General features: G+C 41.6%; 2 protein-coding genes across 5 annotated transcripts; both read right to left on the bottom strand.

The window, feature by feature from the left end:
* Positions 1-9,016: 9,016 nt before the first annotated feature.
* On the bottom strand, positions 9,017-14,038 carry pdcd10b (programmed cell death 10b). Of its 2 annotated transcripts, none has more exons than XM_080836393.1 (8): positions 13,909-14,038; positions 12,766-12,947; positions 12,343-12,396; positions 12,065-12,182; positions 11,429-11,555; positions 11,005-11,083; positions 9,651-9,733; positions 9,017-9,524 (listed from the first exon to the last, which is right to left on the bottom strand). In XM_080836393.1, exons 2-8 carry the CDS (start codon positions 12,853-12,855, stop codon positions 9,443-9,445), a joined length of 633 nt encoding a protein of 210 aa, XP_080692519.1. In that variant the 5' UTR covers positions 12,856-12,947; positions 13,909-14,038; the 3' UTR covers positions 9,017-9,442. The 2 variants fall into 2 exon arrangements, with proteins under 2 accessions (XP_080692519.1, XP_080692520.1); XM_080836394.1 differs by having other exon boundaries at positions 13,946-14,027.
* A 703-nt stretch (positions 14,039-14,741) lies between these two features.
* golim4b (golgi integral membrane protein 4b) lies at positions 14,742-21,666 on the bottom strand (the record flags this gene model as incomplete). 3 transcript variants are annotated; one of them, XM_080837908.1, is made up of 14 exons in its annotated part: positions 21,226-21,666; positions 20,388-20,462; positions 20,165-20,214; positions 19,907-19,960; positions 19,629-19,779; positions 18,628-18,710; positions 18,257-18,340; positions 16,948-17,124; positions 16,314-16,635; positions 16,164-16,222; positions 15,809-15,976; positions 15,310-15,375; positions 15,114-15,206; positions 14,742-14,882 (listed from the first exon to the last, which is right to left on the bottom strand). In XM_080837908.1, exons 1-14 carry the CDS (start codon positions 21,410-21,412, stop codon positions 14,742-14,744), a joined length of 1,710 nt encoding a protein of 569 aa, XP_080694034.1. In that variant the 5' UTR covers positions 21,413-21,666. The 3 variants fall into 3 exon arrangements, with proteins under 3 accessions (XP_080694034.1, XP_080694035.1, XP_080694036.1); XM_080837909.1 differs by having other exon boundaries at positions 14,748-14,882; positions 15,134-15,206; XM_080837910.1 differs by having other exon boundaries at positions 14,748-14,882; positions 15,134-15,203.
* Between the last annotated feature and the right edge of the window lie 169 nt (positions 21,667-21,835).

Here is a 21,835-nt window from a genome sequence, read left to right as displayed (position 1 = left end):
GGCATGAATATACATGGGCAACAGCTATTAGACATTCTTCGTGAGATGAGATTATGTCAAAACCAGCCAAAGACCACCAGGATAAAATAAAACAATTATTGGCAGAATGAGTGTAGTGGTTTACTCATTCATTTAAGATGATTGCTGGCATCCGTGGACTTAAATGAACAATAGTTTTTGTGCTTTAGCTGAAATCGCTCTATGCAAAACCATGCATGGTCTCAACGATATCATCAGGATAAAGAAGATTAAAGTGACATAATTATGCCCTCTTGGCTATGGTCTTGCAGTTTTAAGTAGATGCTGAGATGGGCTAATTTGCGGGTATTCTCAAGGAGTTACTGGATGTGATTAGACACTGAACTAGCCCAGAAGGTCATGAGCTGCTTCTATCCTCTTCCAAGAGAGAAGAATGCAAAGAGAAATGTAGTGGCAAGCAGCGAAGAAGGGGCCAAGCATGGCAGTAGGGCATAGTTGCCATGGAAACTTGATGTCATTGAGAAAGACATGGCTGTAAGCACTCTCGGCAAGTTTCATGTCAATTGACCGAAGGTTGGCTGAGATATGAGCTTGCGTTCTGTTTGGCAGCTTTGTGAGACTTTATGTCAAGAACATCTATGCCAAATTTGCTGAGGATTTGAGAGTTGTGGCCTCTGAAAACTTTTAAAGGTTTTGTATTAAATTCAACCACTTTGATAAAGCCCACACATCAAATGTTATTATGAAAAACTTGCTTTTTCTAATTGCAGCGCACAATTGGGGTGACACAATTTTTTGGGAACAAACTCAGGAAGGAATTACTTTTATGAAACGTGCTGCAAATACACACAACACAACCAAATAGGGCAAAAAGGCTACAACGACCCAAAACAGATACATTGACAGCAAACACGTGGCAATTTAGAGGGGTGTTTCAGAACCTATTCTTGTTTCTATTGAAAAACCTTTGGGTTAACTATTTTTTTATATTATTACCAACCACTGCTCCCCAGAGCCCTATTTGCTACTAATAACATCAAAAAGTTTGATTCTGAAGAGTTTCTTATGGTCTCATGGTTCTTATTGTGCTTTCAAGAGTTAAACACTCCTGTCAAGCTTTGCATGGCACACTGTTAACCTACTCATGCACTCATTTGAAGCAAGGTTAGCCTATAGAAATAAAGTCTCATCTCTCAAGATAAAGAGAAGACCTACTATATGTGGTGCATTTTCTCAGAGAGCTGCAAGCCGGCACAAATACAAGATGGATCTGATCATGGTGCTAACGTTTACTGCTCTGGTATGACTAATTAATAGAATGTTTGTGCAGATGACACCCCAGCGCCCCAGCGGGAGCACTCTGAGAGATGCCATGTGGGGCTTTAATCTGACTGCAGAGGGACATTTAAAGCCTGTTCCCGGCTGGCACGACTGGCAGAAATTAGGCCCAAATTCAATCACTCTTCCTGTCAGCCTTTGCTGTTAGCCACAGACTTGGAAACCCAAAGGTGTTGTGGAACTGCACTGGATGTGTGCCGCCACCTGCACCCTGGGACAAGGGATCTCATTTGTGCTGCCTGTGGGGAGTTTGGAGTACGATGGAACACATTTGCTCCTCATTGTTGTCAGAGCAACGCTGAATGAGGTTTTTGGGTCTTGCTATTTAGTTGCGCCGTAATTAGATTTAGAGGACAACAAAGTGTTTGGGCTAAATAACTGTGCAGATGAAAGGAGAGGCTTGATGGGAGAAAGGAAGCCTGTCCGAGTTGGAACCTTTGGGAACGACAATAAGAAGCCAGAGACTTAGAGACTGAATGTGCGCCAGAGAGCCTGCAATTATGTTTGCATTGTTACCTGGCCCACTCGCGCCACACAATTAGAGAGTAGGGCTTGAGGGTGGGTACTGGGGAGAGGCATGGCGAGCAATGTAGCCTACCTCAGGGCTTATGAGTTGCGGTATTTATTTGCAATCTCGTTTTTATCCCATCATTATTGAGAGACCAAACAGGAGGGAGGAAATGGGGGGGCAGCTAATAACACCTTGACTGCCCACAGGGAGCCTGCAAAGTAACCTAGCTGCGGAAAAACATACGCAGGGAGCTGAAAGAATAAGGAGAACTAAAACAATGTGTCTGTTCGGTGCAACCTGCTGAGGGATGGATTAGCCACAACACATTCACCCTGTCAGTCAAGACGAGAACACAAACCGACAGACAGAAACACTAAAGACCGCCAATAACGAGAAAACAACCAATTGTACATTGTCGGCTATGCGCCGAGCCTGGTCGAGCTGCTCTCTGCATATCACACGTGGGCATAATTCATCATCACTGACTGCTACAGCACACTCATTTTTCTTCCAGTGCATACTGGGGGCTTATGGGTATGCTGGAACCACAGGTTGTCAGTGGAAGCTAAGCTGGTATGATTGCGATGACTAATTAAAACGTGATTTAAAAAAAGCTCCTTCTGTGGAGTGTTCAAGGGAGTATCCATCAAGTCAATTTGCAGCACCATTTCATAAGTGTCAGAGCTCTAAATCAGAACATCGCCTGGATGGAGAGTCTTCGCTGGCACATTCCTAATTAAGACTGTCCTGCAGAATGAATTGTAGGGATATAAATTATAAAAATGTTCAAAGGCACATGATTTGTGTAAATAGACTGAGATGGGGTTCAAAATGAGGGAGAAGTGGACAAAAACAATGAGGTGGACATCACCCACATCATCCTTCTCTGGCAGAGGCGTGGAGCATTGAGGCATACTGTTATGGTATGCAGGGAGTTGGAATGCACTTTACCATGGGGACCTAATTTAGCAAGAGGTGCTCCACAGTACTACAGAGCTACACCTCGACCACAAAACTGCTTACTAATTCATTTATTCCTGCTCTCATGCACCGGAGACAAACTACACTCACTCTTTACCTTGTGGTGGTTCAGGAGCGGAACTGCTGCAGTACTTTTATCTGCAAATTTGGCAGGGATACAGTAAACTCAGAATGCAAATAAGTGTGCTTGTTTAGAGAGAGAGAGAGAGAGAGAGAGAGAGAGAAAGAGAGAGAGAGAGAGAGAGAGAGAGAGAGAGAGAGAGAAAACACACAGGGCATTTGAAACCAAAGCATTGGGCCAAGATAAAAATCTATATCTGTAAATATTAATTCTTGAAAACATGTGGAGGGGCTCTGCTCTGCGTGGTCTATGCAAGGAGATGATTTATGAAATGCGACAGTGCTCTCTTAATAACCTTAATGTGTTTATATTGAGTGGAAGGTGAGTTGTCCTCAGAATATTCCTGCAGTGCCATTCAAATAAGGGTTTAGATCATCATCGTCCTTCCAGCTGTGTGTTGTTTTAACCCTTGCATAGTTGCAGCACGTTACCAATAATACATTCGTGTGCTTGATCCTCCTGCTTGATGGAAATAAAAAGAAATAGCTTTAAGAATATCTATGGACAGGTTATTAAAAAAACTGACATTAACATAGGAAAATCTGGCACTGACCAAAAAAAAGCTTAACGATGGGGAAAATGTAGAAAGCATTATTATTACATTTCATGGTTCATCATAACAGGATTGTTATTTCTCCCACAAATGTGAGACTGCTGAGCAACTGGCTCTCCCTCTCCCTCTCACACAATAAACAATAGTCACCAGGAAGAAGCATCTTTCAGCATGGGGGGATGCTCTTCTATTATCCAGCCCCAGCGTGGACAACAGTGCAGAGGAAGGGTCTGAAATGAGCAGCTGCATGGAGGGAGGGGAAAAGCTTGTAATTCCACAGAGAGGCCCTGCCCAATGGAAAAAAGCGAGGCTCAGATGGTTTGCAGGGAGCAACACTTTAAAAACACATTTCAGCTCTGAAAAAAAAACTGGAGCAGGCGATGTGCACTTTTCAGCCTATAACTCCAGAGCACAGCCTGATGCAATAATGTGGCTAAAAATGGCCTGTGCTGGGCTGGGCTGGGCTGGGCTGGGCTGGGCTGGGCTGGGCTGGGCTGGGCTGGACTGGGCTGGGCTGGGCTGGGCTGGGCTGGGCTGGACTGGACTGGACTGGACTGGGCTGGGCTGGGCTGGGCTGGGCTGGGCTGGGCTGGGCTGGGCTGAGCTGGGCTGGGCTGGGCTGGGCTGGGCTGGGCTGGGCTGGGCTGGGCTGGGCTGGGCTGGGCTAGGGATGGAGCTGAGAGCCCAGGGATCGTATTCCTGCTGCAAGACTGGACATGAACACATCCTCACCAGACCATGCATAATGGAGGCACTTCACTTATTCAAGCCCAAAGCAGCTCACCCTAATTGAGCACCAATTAAACAGTCATGGCACGAGATGGTTGTGTGTGCATAATGCAAGGAAACATTTTAGGGACTCCTTGACAACGTAGAAACATCATGCTTGCAATAAAATGTTTTAGCAGAGAGTCTCACAGAGATTTCCTGTGCCCTGACTTGAATCACAAACAAAACGAACGAAAGGCGTTGAACGAAAGGCGTTGCAATGAACCTGTATGCACAGATATTGCTTAAACACAAACTGTGCCATGCATAGAGAAAGCAGGAAGGTGGGGAATGACACAATAACTAACAAACACACAAGGAATGAGGACCTGTGGGCTTGAGGTCTTCATGCAAACTATGCAGTGAATAGATTTGAATCAGCTTCAATACTCACCTTTTCAACGACACCTCAGACAGCCCTGCTGACAGGTGGATTTTTTCTCCACTAGCTGATGAAGTGACAGACACAGCTGCAGTGATGTGGCATTTTCACAACAGCTCCCTGACCAGTGAAGAAAACAAGGCTGACCTATTGAAATATCAGTGAAGTGACCCAGACAGACGTAAGCATGCCCAATAAATAAATAAATAAATAAAAACACAGCGAAACACACTCCTTTGATGTACAGGATGCACATCAGGGGGCTTCGAAACCTCGCGAATGCACTCGCTGGGGCTGATGAGCTGGTTTGTTATACTCTGCCTTAAGCTCAGGCAAATCTGGCCAAGACTTGTGCCATCTTTCCTTTCTACCTACTCTCTTTCTCTCACGCCCTGTTCCCTAGAGAACATTCAGAGGTTTCCTACAATAACTTGAAGCATTTTCAGAGGGTCATCGGATCATGCAAATCAATGAGGCAGATTAATAACATGATCCTACACTATCATTAATGTAGATGGCTCATGTACAAAGTGGTGATCACACAGTGGTGATCCATTGTAATATCACTGTAGTATTGCACTACAATATCACAAAAAATCCTAGTGAGGTAGAGACTCTGGCACATATTGTTTGCACCCAAAATATGTCTGTCTTTGGCAACAACGGCACCAGGTTGCACCATCATTAAAAGGACAGATTGTGTTGGAAGGATCCGATGACACCATACCAGTCCACTGGCAGGTCCTGGCTGCTATGGGGACTAGCAGTACTCCAGAACAATACTGGCATCCAGTGGCTGCAGAAGGGAGGTGATTGTAGTATGTAAAGCAGATTCACTCGTCTCTCTCTCCCTCCCTCTCCGCCTCTCTCTCTGTCTGTCTCTCTCTCTCTCACACACACACACACACACACACACACACACACACACACACACACACACACACACTTGTACAACCTTTCCATTAGCAATGGACATACGTGTAGGGGAGCGGCATCATATGTCATGAATTATTCAAGATCTTGGTCAGCATTCTCCATATTGAAATACATACAAGTCCTTGCCTGTCCTGGACAGCACATATCCAATTACCAACATGAAGATTAATGAGCATATGATTCAAAAACACATATTTCTCATCTGAGAAGGAAATGTGGTAAGATGGAAAGGACAATATCAAGCAGATCATAAGTGTGAACATAATAAGAGTAAGCAGAATTACACAAGCAGCCAGTACAAAAACAATGACCACATAACCGTCAGAGCATCCATAATTTTATATTCAATTATCTCGCCCCAAGTTAATCCATGGTTCAACAACAATTTTAATTTCATGGAAGAGTACACAAATACCTGGGGATTTTCTGGCAGATTTCTGCATTTTAATGGCCTGGGTTATAGCAGCACTGCCCCTGAGTGTCATTTGTGGACATTTTATCCTATTTTTCCTCTTGGTAGCTCTGGAAGATAAGCACCCTACTCCACACAAAACTAAACAAAAAAAATAAAACAAATTACTAATCTATCAAGTCATCAAGTGTGTTTCTATGGCAACAGCCGATCCAGGGCTATGCCATCATAAGCGGCTCTCTCTCTTTACTCCAAGAGCAGCGTGAGTGTTGGAGATGGAGTGAGAGGCTAAAGGTGATTCCACTGCCAAATTAAAATTGAACCATGAATGACTGGTAATATTAATACACTAACATCAACCCTAAAACGGGGTCTGCTGGCATATACTTGCTAGAGCTTCATTAGTCACCTAATACATTTCTGCGAGAAAGTCCTGAAATGTCTATTTTTGAAGAAGTTTATAATCTCCCAAAAACAGCATGGTAATTGTCAAATTTCTCTCCTAACGAATTTATAGAACCATCCTTTCCGCATCCTTTTCCAGAAAGTAGCAGCACTTGGCTTTGACTGTCTTATGCAGGCTAAACAAGCCAATATTCACAAAACGCCTTAAGTGGTTCTTGGATCATTTTACCTGACAATTATGACAATTTTGTGCCACAGATTGCCCGATTATCTAGGAACTCTTGTAATTGACTCATTCAAAGCCCATTAGAGACGAAGATCATTATTCAAAACAACTCTAATTATGAATATCCAATCAAGCTGAGCCACAGGTGAATTGCATGTCTGCATATGTTGCAGTGCATGACGGACCATAATGGAGTAAGGTCAACACCACTGCCAACATCTGATCCACTCCAGATCTGGGCTAGCTCCATTCTAGAGACTGCTTCCAGCTGGCATACACTTCACTTTCAGTGCATCCTTACTTCTTCACAGTGACATGCATTCAACTGGACTTTTTAAATAAAACTTGCCTTTGACAGCTGTTGAGGCTTCGTGCGAGCCCTGCATCATGTTCAGTATGATTCTGGTTTGCATGGTTGTTTGATCTCCAAATGGCCATAAATTAACCAATCACAGCTAAGAGAAACAGCGCTTTTTTAATTCCTTCCTTTATGCTCTGCTTTCTTCTAATTAATTTCCATTGCATTTACAAGGCGACTTGTTGCCGAGGATGAGTCCCTCTTTCATTAACACTTTTATTTAAGGAGAATCGTTTTATTTTTGCTGAACAATGCTCTATTTGTGCAAGAATACCCATACATGAAAAACAAATCTTCTACTTGCAGTGGCTCATTACATCAAGGTTTTTCCATTTTAAATGCTAATTCTCTGCTGGCTCATGGCTATTTTCCACTAATGCCTGCGCTTTCTCAAATTTTGAGGACAGCAAGGCATAACATGAATACCAAGCACTACGTATAAATTAAATTGGACATTTTTGACTGGAATGACTTTGGGCAGCTCATTTGAATTTAAAATATACCAAATGCAAAGCCTACTTTGGAAAATGAAGTAGAATTCCTAGTTTGCAGCTATCTCCAAAGGGGGGTGATTTCTTTAAAATGCCATAACAGCCACTTATTGTGATGAGGGTGGCTCTGACAGACGTGTTGGAGATGGTGTGTCAGTGGAGATCCTGCACTTCAAAGGCCACCACGGACACCAGGAGCACACACCACCCTCGATCCCCCTCCTCCAGCATCACTAACGGTGGCCACTGCCAGTCAAAGAGCGCGCTACTGCCCTTAACAACGCCCGTCAGATGATCCTGTGTCTGGGCTTCAGCCTGCAGAAGCCATGCCGGCGCCCATCTTGGCCAGGAGGAGCGCGTAATGAGCAGAGAAGGTGCCGTGACGAGAACACTGCCCTTCGCCACTCAAATTGAGAAGAGGGCAATAGCATTCCATCAACGCAGCCATCCCCAACTGAAAATCTCGGCGAGAACCATTCAAAAAACGCCTAACTAATAGCGCCAGGCTAAACGGTTTCCAGATGACAAATAAAGGCGCCTGAAAAGGCATCATGAGTTATTAGAGCAGCAGCACCAACCTGTCTCTTCAAGCCGAGGGGGGCTCCATTTAGAGAATTTAATAAACGCTTTTTCTCACCGGCCTCATCTTGTGGGGTGCTCAAGCTGTCAGTTATGGTTTCCTCTAAAGGATTTAGGTGCACATAAAAAACAGGCACTGGTGGCAGACGGGGGATGCGCCTTAGATGAGAGGACAATTTAGTGGCTTTGTTTTGGTTTTCACTGGAGCAATTGCATCGGTCAGAATCGGGCCTCTGACTGGAACAGCATGACATTGACAAATCAGGCTCAACGTCTCTCTCCTGTTCTCTGTTTGCTCACTATATACACGTTCCCAGCATCTATTGATGCAAAAAAAAAAAAAGCACATCATTCCCTTATCTCTTCAGTGGGAACATACAGGTTCCTTCACACACATGCAGCCCCACACAGGGATATTGGGGAGGGGAGGAAGGGGGCCCTCTGGGCACTTGGCAGGTATTAGCATTGACAAAGAGTTTCCATCTGTCTGCCTCTGCCCCTGCTACACTCCGCAATGCATCTTCAGGGATTGCATTTAGCCACACCAGCCCAGGGCCCTAAGGGGCAAACAGCACATCCCTGAGCAACTCTCCATTTCCATGCCATTATATTCACAGTTTGAAGCCCTGCTGGCCCATAGAGGGGTCCATCGAGTCCAAAGGGGGGACTCACATGGATGTGGTAAAGGAATACGGCATTGCACAGGAAATCTAAACGGCTCGAGGCAGGCATCAGTGGCAAGCACCTGCAGATTCTTCTTTTCGGTTTCATCTCTGAACACCACCTGAACGCACACTACACACCAGAAAAAAAGGGCTCACCACTTAAAGCCTGATAGTCTAGAACATTTTCAATTCCTGGACATGCACACACAGACACAAAAATCACCACTACTGAAATGGCTTATGCAGAAAAGAGGTGCACGCGATACACCAAAATACATTTAAAAAATATATACAAACACAGGACGGACAAGTTTAAAAATTTCAACATTTGGAAACTATTTATTGAACATTTGCAACCAAGTTTATGTTAAATACATTACTCCCACCTCTTACTCTTCCTTATCTCAGAACTTCAGACAGAATACCAATATTTACACTTTGTATAAGGAATGTTGCATGACACTTTTAAGGCGCAAAGTCTTTTGGCTTTCATTTGATTGGAGCAAAAGTAAAAGTAAAGGTAGTGAAGCTGTCTCAGTGGTGAACTCGTGATTAGGAAGCTAAAAGTAAATTAATATAGATTTTAAATTGTCTTTAATGCCTTACCTCAAATCTTTCAAATGAGGCTAGGTTTATAAATTATACTTTGAAAAAAACAAAAAAAGGAAAAAAAATGTATTTTACATATATAGGTGCCCATATCCCGCATAAATGTCACACCTCTAGGCCCTGGCCTCCTAGGCAACAGTTTTGAAGGTCTGAAGTATCAAGTTAGTTTGGTGGATGAGCCTGTTGGCACTGATAAAGACGTTTATTGCCCTGCAAGGAAGAGAAAGAAAAGGAGAAGTTAATAGGGAGTGTCACTTCCTACTTCAGTGAAGGAGAGAATTACTGCAATTTTCACAGTAGCATTCTTTTAAAAAAAAGAAAGAAAAACACACTCACTTTCCATCTTTGAAGTATGTTTTCAGGGTGTCACTGAAGCTTTTGGAGTACTTCACAAACTCCTTCTTTTGGTGTTCAAGTGCCTGTGGAAGCAAAGGAAACAGAAAAGTTAGTTGTACAAAAAATGACCTTGGTTTAATTTTTACACACCTTTTTTCCCACCACATAAGCATGAGAGGCAGGTTTTGCAGCTGTGTGTTTAAATATTAGCGACCTTTAATCATTTAATAATACCTTTAATAATTCAATTTCCAGTGATGGAATTCAAACACCTGTGCATTAACTGACAAGCTAGTTGTTCTTCCTAGCTAGCTACTACTTTTTTGTGTCTTGCATTTCCACCGTGGTCCGTGCTGGATGACCAGACCTACATGTAGCCTAACAATTCTCTTTGATCACAACATCAATTCCGAGCACCACAAAGATATATTTCTCCACTGGCAGCACCAACATTAGGCAATTAAAACAGAGATTTTCCAGAATTCTAGGTTTAAATTAGCTAAATGGGGTTCGATTTCAAATCTTGAAATCGACCTTTCACAAACAACTGTATCCCGCTGCAGAACTTTTCACACAATGAAATATTATCCATGGAAGAGTACAAAAACATTACTTCATTTTACTCGAACTACACACTGCTCACACATGTAAGCTCATCCAAGTTAGCAAACATCCATCAGTCAAAGAAACTGAATCTCACAATTTTGGATATACGTTTAAAATTGGAAACATTACTTATGATTTGCGGACTGCTAGTTAATAAAACAGTTTGGACTGAAACACCACTGATGGTGTCATTTTCATTGTTAAGATCCTTTAAAGAACATTTAAACTACTTACTGCAGACTGGAACAGCACATTTCCTCTTTCTCCCTAACACCTCTTTTTGTTGTTTCCACAACTGATCATTGATTAGCATAACTTGCTGAATAACTAGGTATCTTTCTTTGCCCACGTTTCTTTGGGCTGTCATACGTTAATATGGGTGGAACTATAAAAGAAAACAAAAAAACGTATTGTGGATACCTCGTCATATTTAATGACTTTTGTACAGTTTGGCTCATTCGCTCCACCTACTTTATTAGAGTTTGGCAGACTGGCAACAGTCCACTTTCAAAGGCCTGGCAGGTCTGACTCTGTACAATATATCGAACTGTCTTACTTAAAAAAAAAAAATAGCAAGGAAGAAAAGTGTTTCATGATATTGGTAGTGATGGTTACGGTGGTCTTAGCACAACAATGCTTTTGGGAAACGCTTCCTTGGATTAAACATACTTCCTAACATACTAGGAAGATTTTGTGTACTGTGGAGCTGGGAGTGTGTGCATGACGGCGTGTGTATTACTGAACCTACCCGGCGGTTCTGATACTGATATTTCTTGAACACATTATTCACTGTGTCCAGCAGCTCCTTTATGGCACTTGCTATGTCTCTGTGCAGAGGGTGAAAAAGATTGGAAGTCAATCCAGGATTAAACCCAAATCCACAAGAGTACACACATGCGCACAGACACAGTTATTTCCTCATGTTATGGAAAATGTACATTCTAGGTTGCCTGAAAAACATACGAAAACGTCCAGACAACAGTTCAAGTGGGCATTTTATATCATCTCCGGTTGAAGGTCTGTTTAAGTTATGTGCTTTTAATCTTTTGGGGGTGTTAAGAGATCAGTGGTTCTGGTGAGGACCTAGTTTCATAAACTTATACAAGTGGGGGGAGACAAACCTAATCAAAGGAAATGGTTATCTGAAATTGTATGAAACTGAGGTTGCTCACTTAATGGTCTGCAGGAAACGCACACGATCGTTGATCTCGTCTGGGATCTTGCTTAGAATATGTTTCAGTGCTCTTGCTTTCTCGTTAAGGTCCTTGAACTCCTGCTCCTGCCTTTCAATCATATATTCTGTGATAAAAATAAAAATTTCTGGTAGTTAACATGATGATCTGAACAATATACTGTACAGTACATATGAAGTCCAAAGACTAAAGGGAAAGGTTGATTGGGAAAGGAAGAGAAAAGAGCAATTTCTGGCATCACTCTGAAATATTCCGAAATATGTATGTATGCATCACTGTATCATATAAATGCATAGCAAGTCTGAAAGCCAAGCCTTCGCATCAGTGAGTATGCATCATAAATGCACTCCCACACACTTAATGGCAATCTTTGTAGAGTACGTTTGGATAATTAAAACAGTCTGCCAAATGATATGTATTAGCAGGATTTGTAATGTATTTTTAGACCCTCCTGCATTTCGTGTCTTTATTCTCTAATTAAGTCATCCTCATTTCCAAAAATACATTTAAGTTATTCTGAACATCATCTCCTGCATAATAGGAGCAGACATTAGGGATGCTGCCTTTTTCACAGATAAAAAACCTTTGCGAGTGAAAGCTCAACATGATCCCCACCTTCCACATCATCTGCAGCCATGCGAAGCAAAGACTCTGTAAAGTTGACCTCCACATTCTTCTTCTCCAAGATCTTCATAATGATGTCCTGAGTGAGTCCTGGGTTCTCTTTCTCTGCCTACACAGCGAACATCCATAAACACCACATACCAGAGCTAGTACACAGCCCTATCCTACATAATGTTTTTCTAATGGACCTTTTAAACAATATTCAGTGCTTCTGTAGTCCATTTAAAACAAGACAAACATTAACATTGGGAAACCAGAGCTGTTCATACCTTAATGAATGCTGCTCTCAGTGTTTGTGCCGCCGACAAATTTACCCTCTCCAACTGCAAATCAAAACAGTCCATTCAAGAGAACATTAACAATACACGTAATGTTAACAACAGTGAAACATTGGGAAAGAGTGACAAAATAATAGGCTGAACAGTAGTATCAGGTGATGCTGGACTAAAATCTTTCCTTTGCCTAAAACGCCTTAATGTTACCACAGTAACATATCAGTTTGCAATAGACAGGAGCACCATAAAACCAGCTCTATTTAAAAAAACTAAAACTAAAGAAAAAACAAAGCACACTTTCTGAGAGAAAACCAGTAAAGTAAATTTGTCTGTAAATATTCATATAACTTTAAACAAATGAGAGGAAGTGCAGTAGACTGTCCTGTTTACACACTACCATATGCAATCACAAATTACCTCATTGAAAACGGGGTACATGACTGCGTATAATGTCATGGAGACCATCGAGTTTGTCTCAGCTTCATTCTTCATCTCTTCCATTGTCATCCTCAATGGAGGGCCTACTCCTTGTGAAAATGAGCAAGGGAAGTAGGCCACTACTTTCTAACAGCAGCCTTGTCCTATGGCCTTGAAGCACCCTGTAAACAAGATGAACAGGACACCTGTTACCACTATAACTTTTACCTTCTATAACAGTTTATGGTCAAACTAATTCATACTTTTCACTGCGGGGGTTTAATACACAAGGTAGTCTTAAATGCGCATATTGACATAGTTGTTAATCTTCCTGAATCCACTAAAGAGTGCACACTCAGTCGCGCAGAATTAACCTGGACACAGTGTTCTTTCAATTAATTACCATTTTTATAGGATAACACTGGCTTACTCAGTTGTCACAGAACACTTCCCGGTGGGAGTTACAGTTTAACACGCCAGCACCTCCAAAACACACCAGCACTTGGTCGACCACTTCACCAGCTAAACAAATCAGCTAGCTGGCTAGCTTTCTCTACCCAAAGACCATTGATTTCTGCTAACTACGCTTGCTAGCTGCCACATACATGTCAACTGCATGGCCTTAACAACAACCGCTTTCAACTTGTACCACTACCCTTTTATAAATTAGGAACTTTCCTGGCAAGGACAAGTATTTCACAGTTATATCGACAGCATGACTATAGCCAGTAATACAACATCTTTGTACACATTGTAACATCTTATTTGCTGGTTAATCGGGGTCAAAGTAAACACGACGTAAATGGATACAATATTTGCGCAATAAGCTAGCTGTAACGCTTGTTAATCACGTTGCGAGACTACTAGAATTGTGAATAACGAGCAGACAACAGTGGCTACAGTTAAAACGTTAAATACACACCAGCCTAAGTGTAATTTAAGAACAAAATATCATCCGCCTGCTTCGCTATTTAAGGCAAGTTCACAGGCCAGTTAGCCAGCTAGCTAACGGGCTCATTGAAGGCCAATAAGACTGGCTAGCAGGTTTGCCATTTGTAACTCATAGCTTGAAGGTATGTTTGTCTAGAAGTTTCCTTGAAGCAACAGCCAAAAAATGTCACCACAAATACCATATAGTGTTACCTTTTCCCAGTTCTTTATAAATTACACAACAACGTACACAGTTTAGTCGAAATAATGGCTTCCTTTTTGTTGTTCAGCTGTGTTTTCTTTTCTAGATGAAGACGGAAGACGGAAATCAGCATTCGCCTTCTTCGGGTAGTTTGATTTTTAGGAAGCAGTGTTGGAATGTGCACTGCTGCCACCAAGTGGTTTGGCTGTTGCACAGAGATTATAGTGCACTATTAGTTTTTACTATTACAGTACATTTCTGCGTTGGGGGATGGGGGTCACAGAACTGCATAGTGCGTAGCTTAATTGCGACAGGTGTGTGTCTATCTGTCCACCAGATGACTACATTTAAACCACCATAAAAATGTATTTGCAGATGATACCAGTTCTTGCTAAACCATGCTTCAAAAAGTGTCAAATTACGCTCTCTTTAAATTGTGGGATTGTTTTCCTGCCTGCATACGTGGATAATGTATTGGCAACTGGTAAGGTTTTAATCAGATTGCTGTTGATTGTATAATAAGTCAAACTATTATTTGTATTATTAATTATTATTAGGCTACTATTTACTATTGTTGTTGTTGCATTTGGCAGATCACTGTGAATTACCCAAAATAAAGTAAAATGTACAGTAAAAAATACAACAAAAAATAGTCAGAAGAACCTGATATTTTCAAAATATCCGTATGACCTCAGTCAACATTCTACTTCAAATGCACAAGAATCATAAAAAAGTGTATCAACAACATTTCTTAAAAGAAGAGCAAATGACGCAATCAGAAAAGAAAACAAGCTTCAAAGACAATGGATATTATTTTTTGAAAAATATCATGTTTATTAGGTTTTCACATCTCTGCTCTTCTATTTGTGTGTATTTCCTTGGGGCCTTCATTCTCTTCAACAATGTCCACCTCCACTTTGTAGTCTTCTTCTTCTTTATTATGATCTCTTTCTTGATTGTCTTGGATGTCTTCAATCCATGGCCCCTGTGCAGAAATGGAGACAATGGTCAAGGATTCTATCAGGCAAGTATTGATTTTGGAGATGCTCTGGGTTCAGATAGAGATCAATTTCTATTAAATACATGGTCATACATCAAGCAACAAATCATCACTCAATGAATTCATTACAAAATACAATTTAAGTTTGATTATCACAGATGAAAGTTAATGGACAAGACAGTAAGATAAACACAAATGTTCTTCAGAGGATTTAACCTGCTCAGTATTTTCCTCACTGTATGGGTCTTCTTCATTTGGCCCATCCTCCTCTCTCTCCTGTTTATCCTCCACCATATCATCCCCAGCCTGCTGGCAAGACAAGATCATGACTCTATCATGTGTTCTGCCATCTGACTTATCTGTTCAAAACACCATGACCACACAAAATGTCTGAAGGAGACTATTCTTTTACATCTTCTTCGGCCTCTTCGTATTGGTCATCCAGATTGTCTTCCTGCTGGTCTGGACTTCCTGCCATCTGCATTTAAAGAAAAAAAAAAACACTTTATTGACATTATCCACAGAACACTTGCTCAACAAAAGTGCCATGGCACTGATGTAGTCTTCTTCAGTAATAACTCCTGTTTTTTATCGTCTGTCTATCTGTCTGCCTGTCTGTCTATATATCTAAACATACAAGAGTAAATGTAACAAAGTGTTTCTTCTGAATGAAGCACACAATTCTTGTTGATCAGTCCCTCAAATGGCTTAAAATGGTAGCTTATGACCTAATAAGCCTCTCGTCTATGGACGCTTTCCAAGCCATTATCCAGTCTGAGGTAACTGCCAATCCTTAGTGCTGTCTTGAGGTGCAGCCAAGCACAACTGTATCACATAATCTGCCTGCATTCCATGGGCTGAGGGGGTAATGCCCTCTTCTCTCAGCAGGGCCTCTTCCTGCTCCCTCTCACCACTAGCTGCTCCTCCTGGGCCACCCGCTCCTGGCTGCCGGTTGGCCGACGCGCTGCCTGCTCTGCCGGGACTGGCTCGTCCAGCTGCTTCTGCTCTGCCTCCTCAAACTCATCCTCTCCCTGGTTGTTGGGGTCTTCTGCAGGATTCAGCACCTCATCTTTCAGGTCCTGTGTGTAGTGGGTGGAACACAGAATACAAGCTGACGTGCCATGTGGTGCTCTAAGCCATACCAAATTAGGCAAAATTCTCAAGACAAGCTTGATGAAAAAAAATATGAGGTACATGAAGGAGGAAAGGTGTCTAGACGGTATTATTTATTAAGAGACAGTTTTAAGAAACGGCAAACGTCCTCACGTTGGCAGGCATATGAATGTCCCCAACCTCATCTCTGTCCTTGTGATGTGGATGCAGGTCTACAAGGAAAGAAAAAAAGATTTTCAAAGATAAAACAAGATTTTCAGACTTGCAGAAAAACTTTTCTTTCTGTCAAAGAGTCTCCCTTACCAAGGACAATGTCTGGGTTTAATATCTCTGGCTGCCTCTTCAGTCTGCTGAGCCCCTCCTTCCTCTGGTTGTCCTCATGAGAGTGCAGGAGCTTCTTGCCAGGATCTCCATCCAACACAGTGTGTTCTAACCGGCTACGCCAGTGCTGAAAGCTCGTCTTCTCTCGGTTCTCCAAACCCTTAGGTTCCTTTGCCTCTTCAGGAACAATCTGCACCTGTTTTGGTTCCACTGTCTGTTTATTGATACTCTCAACTCTTACCACCTCATGTGGTATTATGTGATGGGAGACTTCAGGCTCCACTTTCTCCTTGTAACCGGCCATCTGAGATGAGAAATATTCATATATTGATGTTTAGTGCAGCTACACACTGCGTACACCCAACTGAGCACAATTACAGCTTACAGATTCAGTATTTACAGAACTGCATGCGAATTATGAATTTCTTTACAATAATTTTAACAGATTTGGCCTAAACTATGGTTTGTTTAATGTACTGAATGTTTCCGAAGTCTGCAAACATTCTATTATAACTTTTTTGTACTGTATAAAACGCAAGAACATTGCTGCATCAGGAATAATGGTTCAGGGCTGGCTCTCCTGTTTAGCAAGGTGTTTTAGTGATTCATTTCATACCGGAGTGTGTGCCTGTGTGGTGGTGTGCCCTGGCTGTGTGTGAGGGCTGGGTTTAGTCTCTGGGGCTCCCAGGCCCTGGCTCTGCATGTGAGGAGGACCTTCTCTGGGGCTGTGAGTCACGGCCTGGGAAGCGCTGGGAGTCTGCCCTTTGAGACGATGCAGCTCCTGCACGTGGAGCTGTGTTCAAAAAGCAGCATGAATTTTCAACACCCGAGTCACCAAAGAAACAAACATGCAAAACCCCTGAGGCTGCTGATGAGGCTGATTTGACACAGTCAGTCACACACATGCAGATTAACAAAATGTTAAAAACATAAACTGCATGACTAATACCACATTACAATCATGTCCTGATTTCTTATTAATGAGCAGATGTTACAGTGCTCTCCATGTTTGCTGCTTTGAAATATGAGAACAGACACCTGGAGTTTTACAATGACTGGCTATCAAACTGAGTAATTTATATTAAATATCAGAAATTATACGTATGTCTTGCTTCCTATGTCTTACTGCAGTTTTTCAAACTTGTATCACACTAATTACACTAATAACATTTTGTTTAGAAGCTGACCAAAACAATAATGTATGCTGGTGGGGCATTAGATGTAATGAAAAACAAACAAAACAACATCAAAGGCAGCCATAGCTTGTATGTTGCTGCTGTGCTGTGCACCACAAGTGTGACTTGTAGCATAGGGCTGTGGGTATACTTTGTTCTGAACAGCATGCAATCAGCCATTTCGGTTCAGTCCAACTGCTGTGTCATTTGTGCCACTGGTGGTTATTGGTCAGCAATCACATGCACTCCTAGCATGTTACAAAAAAAGATCATGGCAGAGCCTCCCAGTCTACAGAAGGAAAGGGAAGAGACTACCTCTCTATGCACAATGGTATTGAATGCTATTAGGTGGTCTTGATTTGAAAACCTACCAAGCCATGGGTTTCCTACTGTACCCACTGAGCCCCATCTCAGATCTGTCTCTTCAAAATCTTCGCTTCTAATAAATGACAAAGGAATACACAAAGCTGCAGAGGACCAATTAGGAGGCGGTGTCATTTTTTGCACTTCACAAACATGACTCAGGTTTAGTAAGGAGACAGACTATCAGCTTAGCATTCCATATTTTAAGGTCTATGCAAAAAAAAAAAAACATTCTCTACAGTTCAGCGTGGATGCTGAACTGTATTCAGTGTTATGTTGTTTGAAAAAGACATGCTGTAACAGACAGAATCAATAAAGCAGCTCTCATTCCTCAATCGTACAAACATGCCTCATCATATCTCAGTTCTTTTAAGGGTACCCCATCACCTTTGCGACAGCAAGAGCACTCCTGTGATCTTCTACAGTTAGTTGAAGTTGATCATTTGAAGTCCTTAAGTCCTTGTGTTGTTGCTGCATTGCAAGAAGAAACATATACATATTAATGACCTGAAAGGTGTGTCCTCATGTTTATAATTAGCCTTCATGTTTTCTACTTCGTTACACTGTTCACAATAGGCATATGTCATTTATGATTCAGTGTTTCACTGGATTAAACAACACTTTGTCCTGGTTCTGTTCTTTCTAAACATAGTGGGTAAATAAGTTTGACAAAAGTTATGAAGATAGCAGTTGGGTTTCAAATTAAAGGCTGACTATTTAACATTCGTAGCAAGTGCTGCCATCCATATGTGTCTGACCCGCACGTCCAGCAGCTGTGTGCGAATGTCTTGATGTGCTTTCCTCAGCTGACGGTTCTCCTCCTTTAAGTTATAGACATTCTCTGAAACAAATGCAGGACAAGACACAACACATCAGATTGAGTGCATGGACACAAGGTTACTCTTTTTATGACCATCAAATGACTTATGGCACATAAAAAAAAACAAGGAATGATATCTTGATGTGACGATCCGCTTTGCATTCCGTATGCTCTTACAGAAGGATTTGTCACACAGCTTCCTAAATCCATCTAAAGCCAATATTGACAAAACTGAACAAACTCTGTCTCTGTCTCACTGCCTATATAGATATAACGGTCTGGGAATACTATTCAAGAAAATAATCACATAATATATATATATATAGACACACAATGTTTCTTTGAACTTGGCACTAAGCAGACAAACCAGTGAAGTTGGGCAAACATTACACTGTTGCAAGGGTAATGTTATGTTAGCTCATAATACCATCAAACATCTGACTAGTCTATGACAACACTTCACAGTACTGCGGTTTTAGAGAGTCCAACTTCCAGTATCCAGGGTGGTATCAACTGAATAGAAGCACCCGCAGAAAAGCCAATGAGTGATGCACAAAATTCAGTGCAAACAATTCAATCAAAGTCATCCAACCAGAAATCCCACTAATCCCCCCTGTCAGCTTGTCCCCTGCGTGAACCCTCACTTCTGCTTTGGTAACACTACCATAACTGACCTGACATGACATGACCTTTGTACTCATAACTCATTTTAAGTATAATTATAATGGTTTATAATGCAGTCATAACATTAATAAACACAATAATCATTATTATGGAATTTCATTATGGTCCATGAGGCACCATTAGTGCATGATGACCATAATTCATCACAATACTAGGTAAGATACTGTGTTTAAAATACTGTCATTACAATACTGTCATTCAGCTAACAGCTCTGAATAGATAGACAAGACTCAGCGAGTAGAATGCTAGTGTTACCTTTGAGTCTGGAGATCTCCACCTCTTTGGTCCTTTGGAGATGGTCAATCTCCTCTCGGTGTTCGTCCAAGACTCGCTCGTGGTTTTCCCCTTGGTTCTGGTGTTGCTCCTGCATCTCATAATACTGTTTCTTCAAGTCTTCATGTTGGCTCTAACATATATGTGAGATGACATAGTTATTGCATGGGCCAGACTCTGCAGATATAAATAAAGATTCCTTTATAAGATTTAATTGTATTCGAAATTGCACTGGATAACCTAGAGAGCGGGTCAAATACCTTAAGTATCTGATGTTGTGCCTGCAATGCATTTAAGCGATTGGTTGACTCCTGCTATTTAGTTTTATAAAGGAATACAAAAAATAAACTTCATTCAGTTCTTCACAACAAACGCCACCAAATCCATACATACATACCCCCCCCCCCCCCACCCCCCCCCCCCCCCACACACACACACACACACACTGAAATTACAGCACCCCACACAAGCCACAATAGACAACACATGACAGACCATTTATAACATATTTAACAAACCTTTTCCTTGTTCAGTAAGTGTTCCGACTCAAGTTTATATACAAGGTGATCTGTGATGATTACAAATCAAGAAACAAAGGGCCATTGTTAGGAAATAACCAAGCAACACCGACACACATGTGATGCAGACCTACAGAAGAGGTACTATATTAAAAAAGATACTAAACATAGCATTAATCCATGACAGGGGAGTCTGTGTTGTGATCTGAGGTTTGGCCCGTACCATCTTTGGCCTTCTTGTGCTCCATTCTCTCCTTCTGCAGTGATTTCTCCAGTCTGGACCTGTGCTCATAGACCACTGGCAGAAAAAGGACCAGAGACACTTTAAATAAGGGACAGCTTGGAATACTTGTACCCTTGTACGTCGCTTTGGACAAAAGCGTCTGCTAAATGACTAACTGTAAATGTGAATATAATAATTACAAATCGACAGTAGTTCAATTAGCACACCTGCAACTAAAAACACAGAGCAATTGCACTACACGAATGGCAATAAACAACACTGCATGTTATATGTTGCATGTAGTAACATATGCCTGTTATACTAAGAGTGTGCATAAGCATAGTGGTGCATGAGAGAAAGAGAAAGAGAAAGAGAGAGAGAGAGAGAGAGAGAGAGAGAGAGAGAGACCATGTGTGTCAATATGTACACGACACAAACAGCAGAAATACCACAATATGGTGATATCTCCGATGCTGTGACCACTGCTGGTGTGGAGAACATAGCTGTTTTATCCATAAGCCATTAAACCATTTTTATAATTTGGAAAACCACCTACGCTATGAAATATGATAAAACTAACTTTTGCAGAACACTGGCTAATTCTACCGTTGTTTCCTCTTTATCTTCGATATATTTCCGTGATGTCTAAACGAAATTCACTACCCCTTTGAAGTATTGATGGAATATGCAACGATGCCTCACATTCTTTGTCGACAAAAGGCATGCAACTTCTAACAGTAACAACATGTTACACGAACAACGTGTCTGTTCCATCACTTGGGTGTGACGTAGTGCTTTCTGTGCACTATATGTAGGCTATACTATTGTTTAGTTTTACCTTGAAGCTGAGCGGACAGTGATTCCTGATGTTGCTGATACTTCTGAGCCATCGCCTCTGTCTTTTTTAGCTGCTTGTGCATCTCGTATGATATCATAAATGCATACATACTTCCACAGATGACAGTAATAAGTAAAAAAGACTGAAATATTTTCTTCTGTCTCCTGGAACATACTCCTTTCCCCATTCTCACTGGACTGTCTTCTGTGTCGTTTGGGTCGTCGAAGTCAGACACGCTACGGAGAGCGCTGTTTTTCTGTTCATCTGTTTTCTTTTTTTTAAACTATAGTGAATGCATAGTTTGCGCAAGTTTGTGCAAAAAATGCGCAAGTCTATTACTGGCTTAGTATTGCGTCAACTTTGTCTTATGTTCTTCTCTTCATATTGCAGAATAAGAGACGATGGTAAAAAAAACAATGCCCATCCCTTTGCAATCTCTTGGTTAGTTTGGGGCCAGGGAAAAGAAGCACACAATTCCACTGTTCAAAATTTCTAATAGGCTACGTGTCACAGGACTGTGAAGAAGTTCCATGGAGTGGAAAGGTTCCTCTTCAGGAAGTCCCTCCTCCCGCAATGAAGCAGCAGCTCAGCAGAGTTCTTTAATTTACAC

This window comes from Sprattus sprattus (genome assembly GCF_963457725.1).
Source record: "Sprattus sprattus genome assembly, chromosome: 4".
Taxonomy (NCBI): Eukaryota; Metazoa; Chordata; class Actinopteri; order Clupeiformes; family Clupeidae; genus Sprattus; species Sprattus sprattus.
This window is presented reverse-complemented; position numbering and strand designations above follow the sequence as displayed.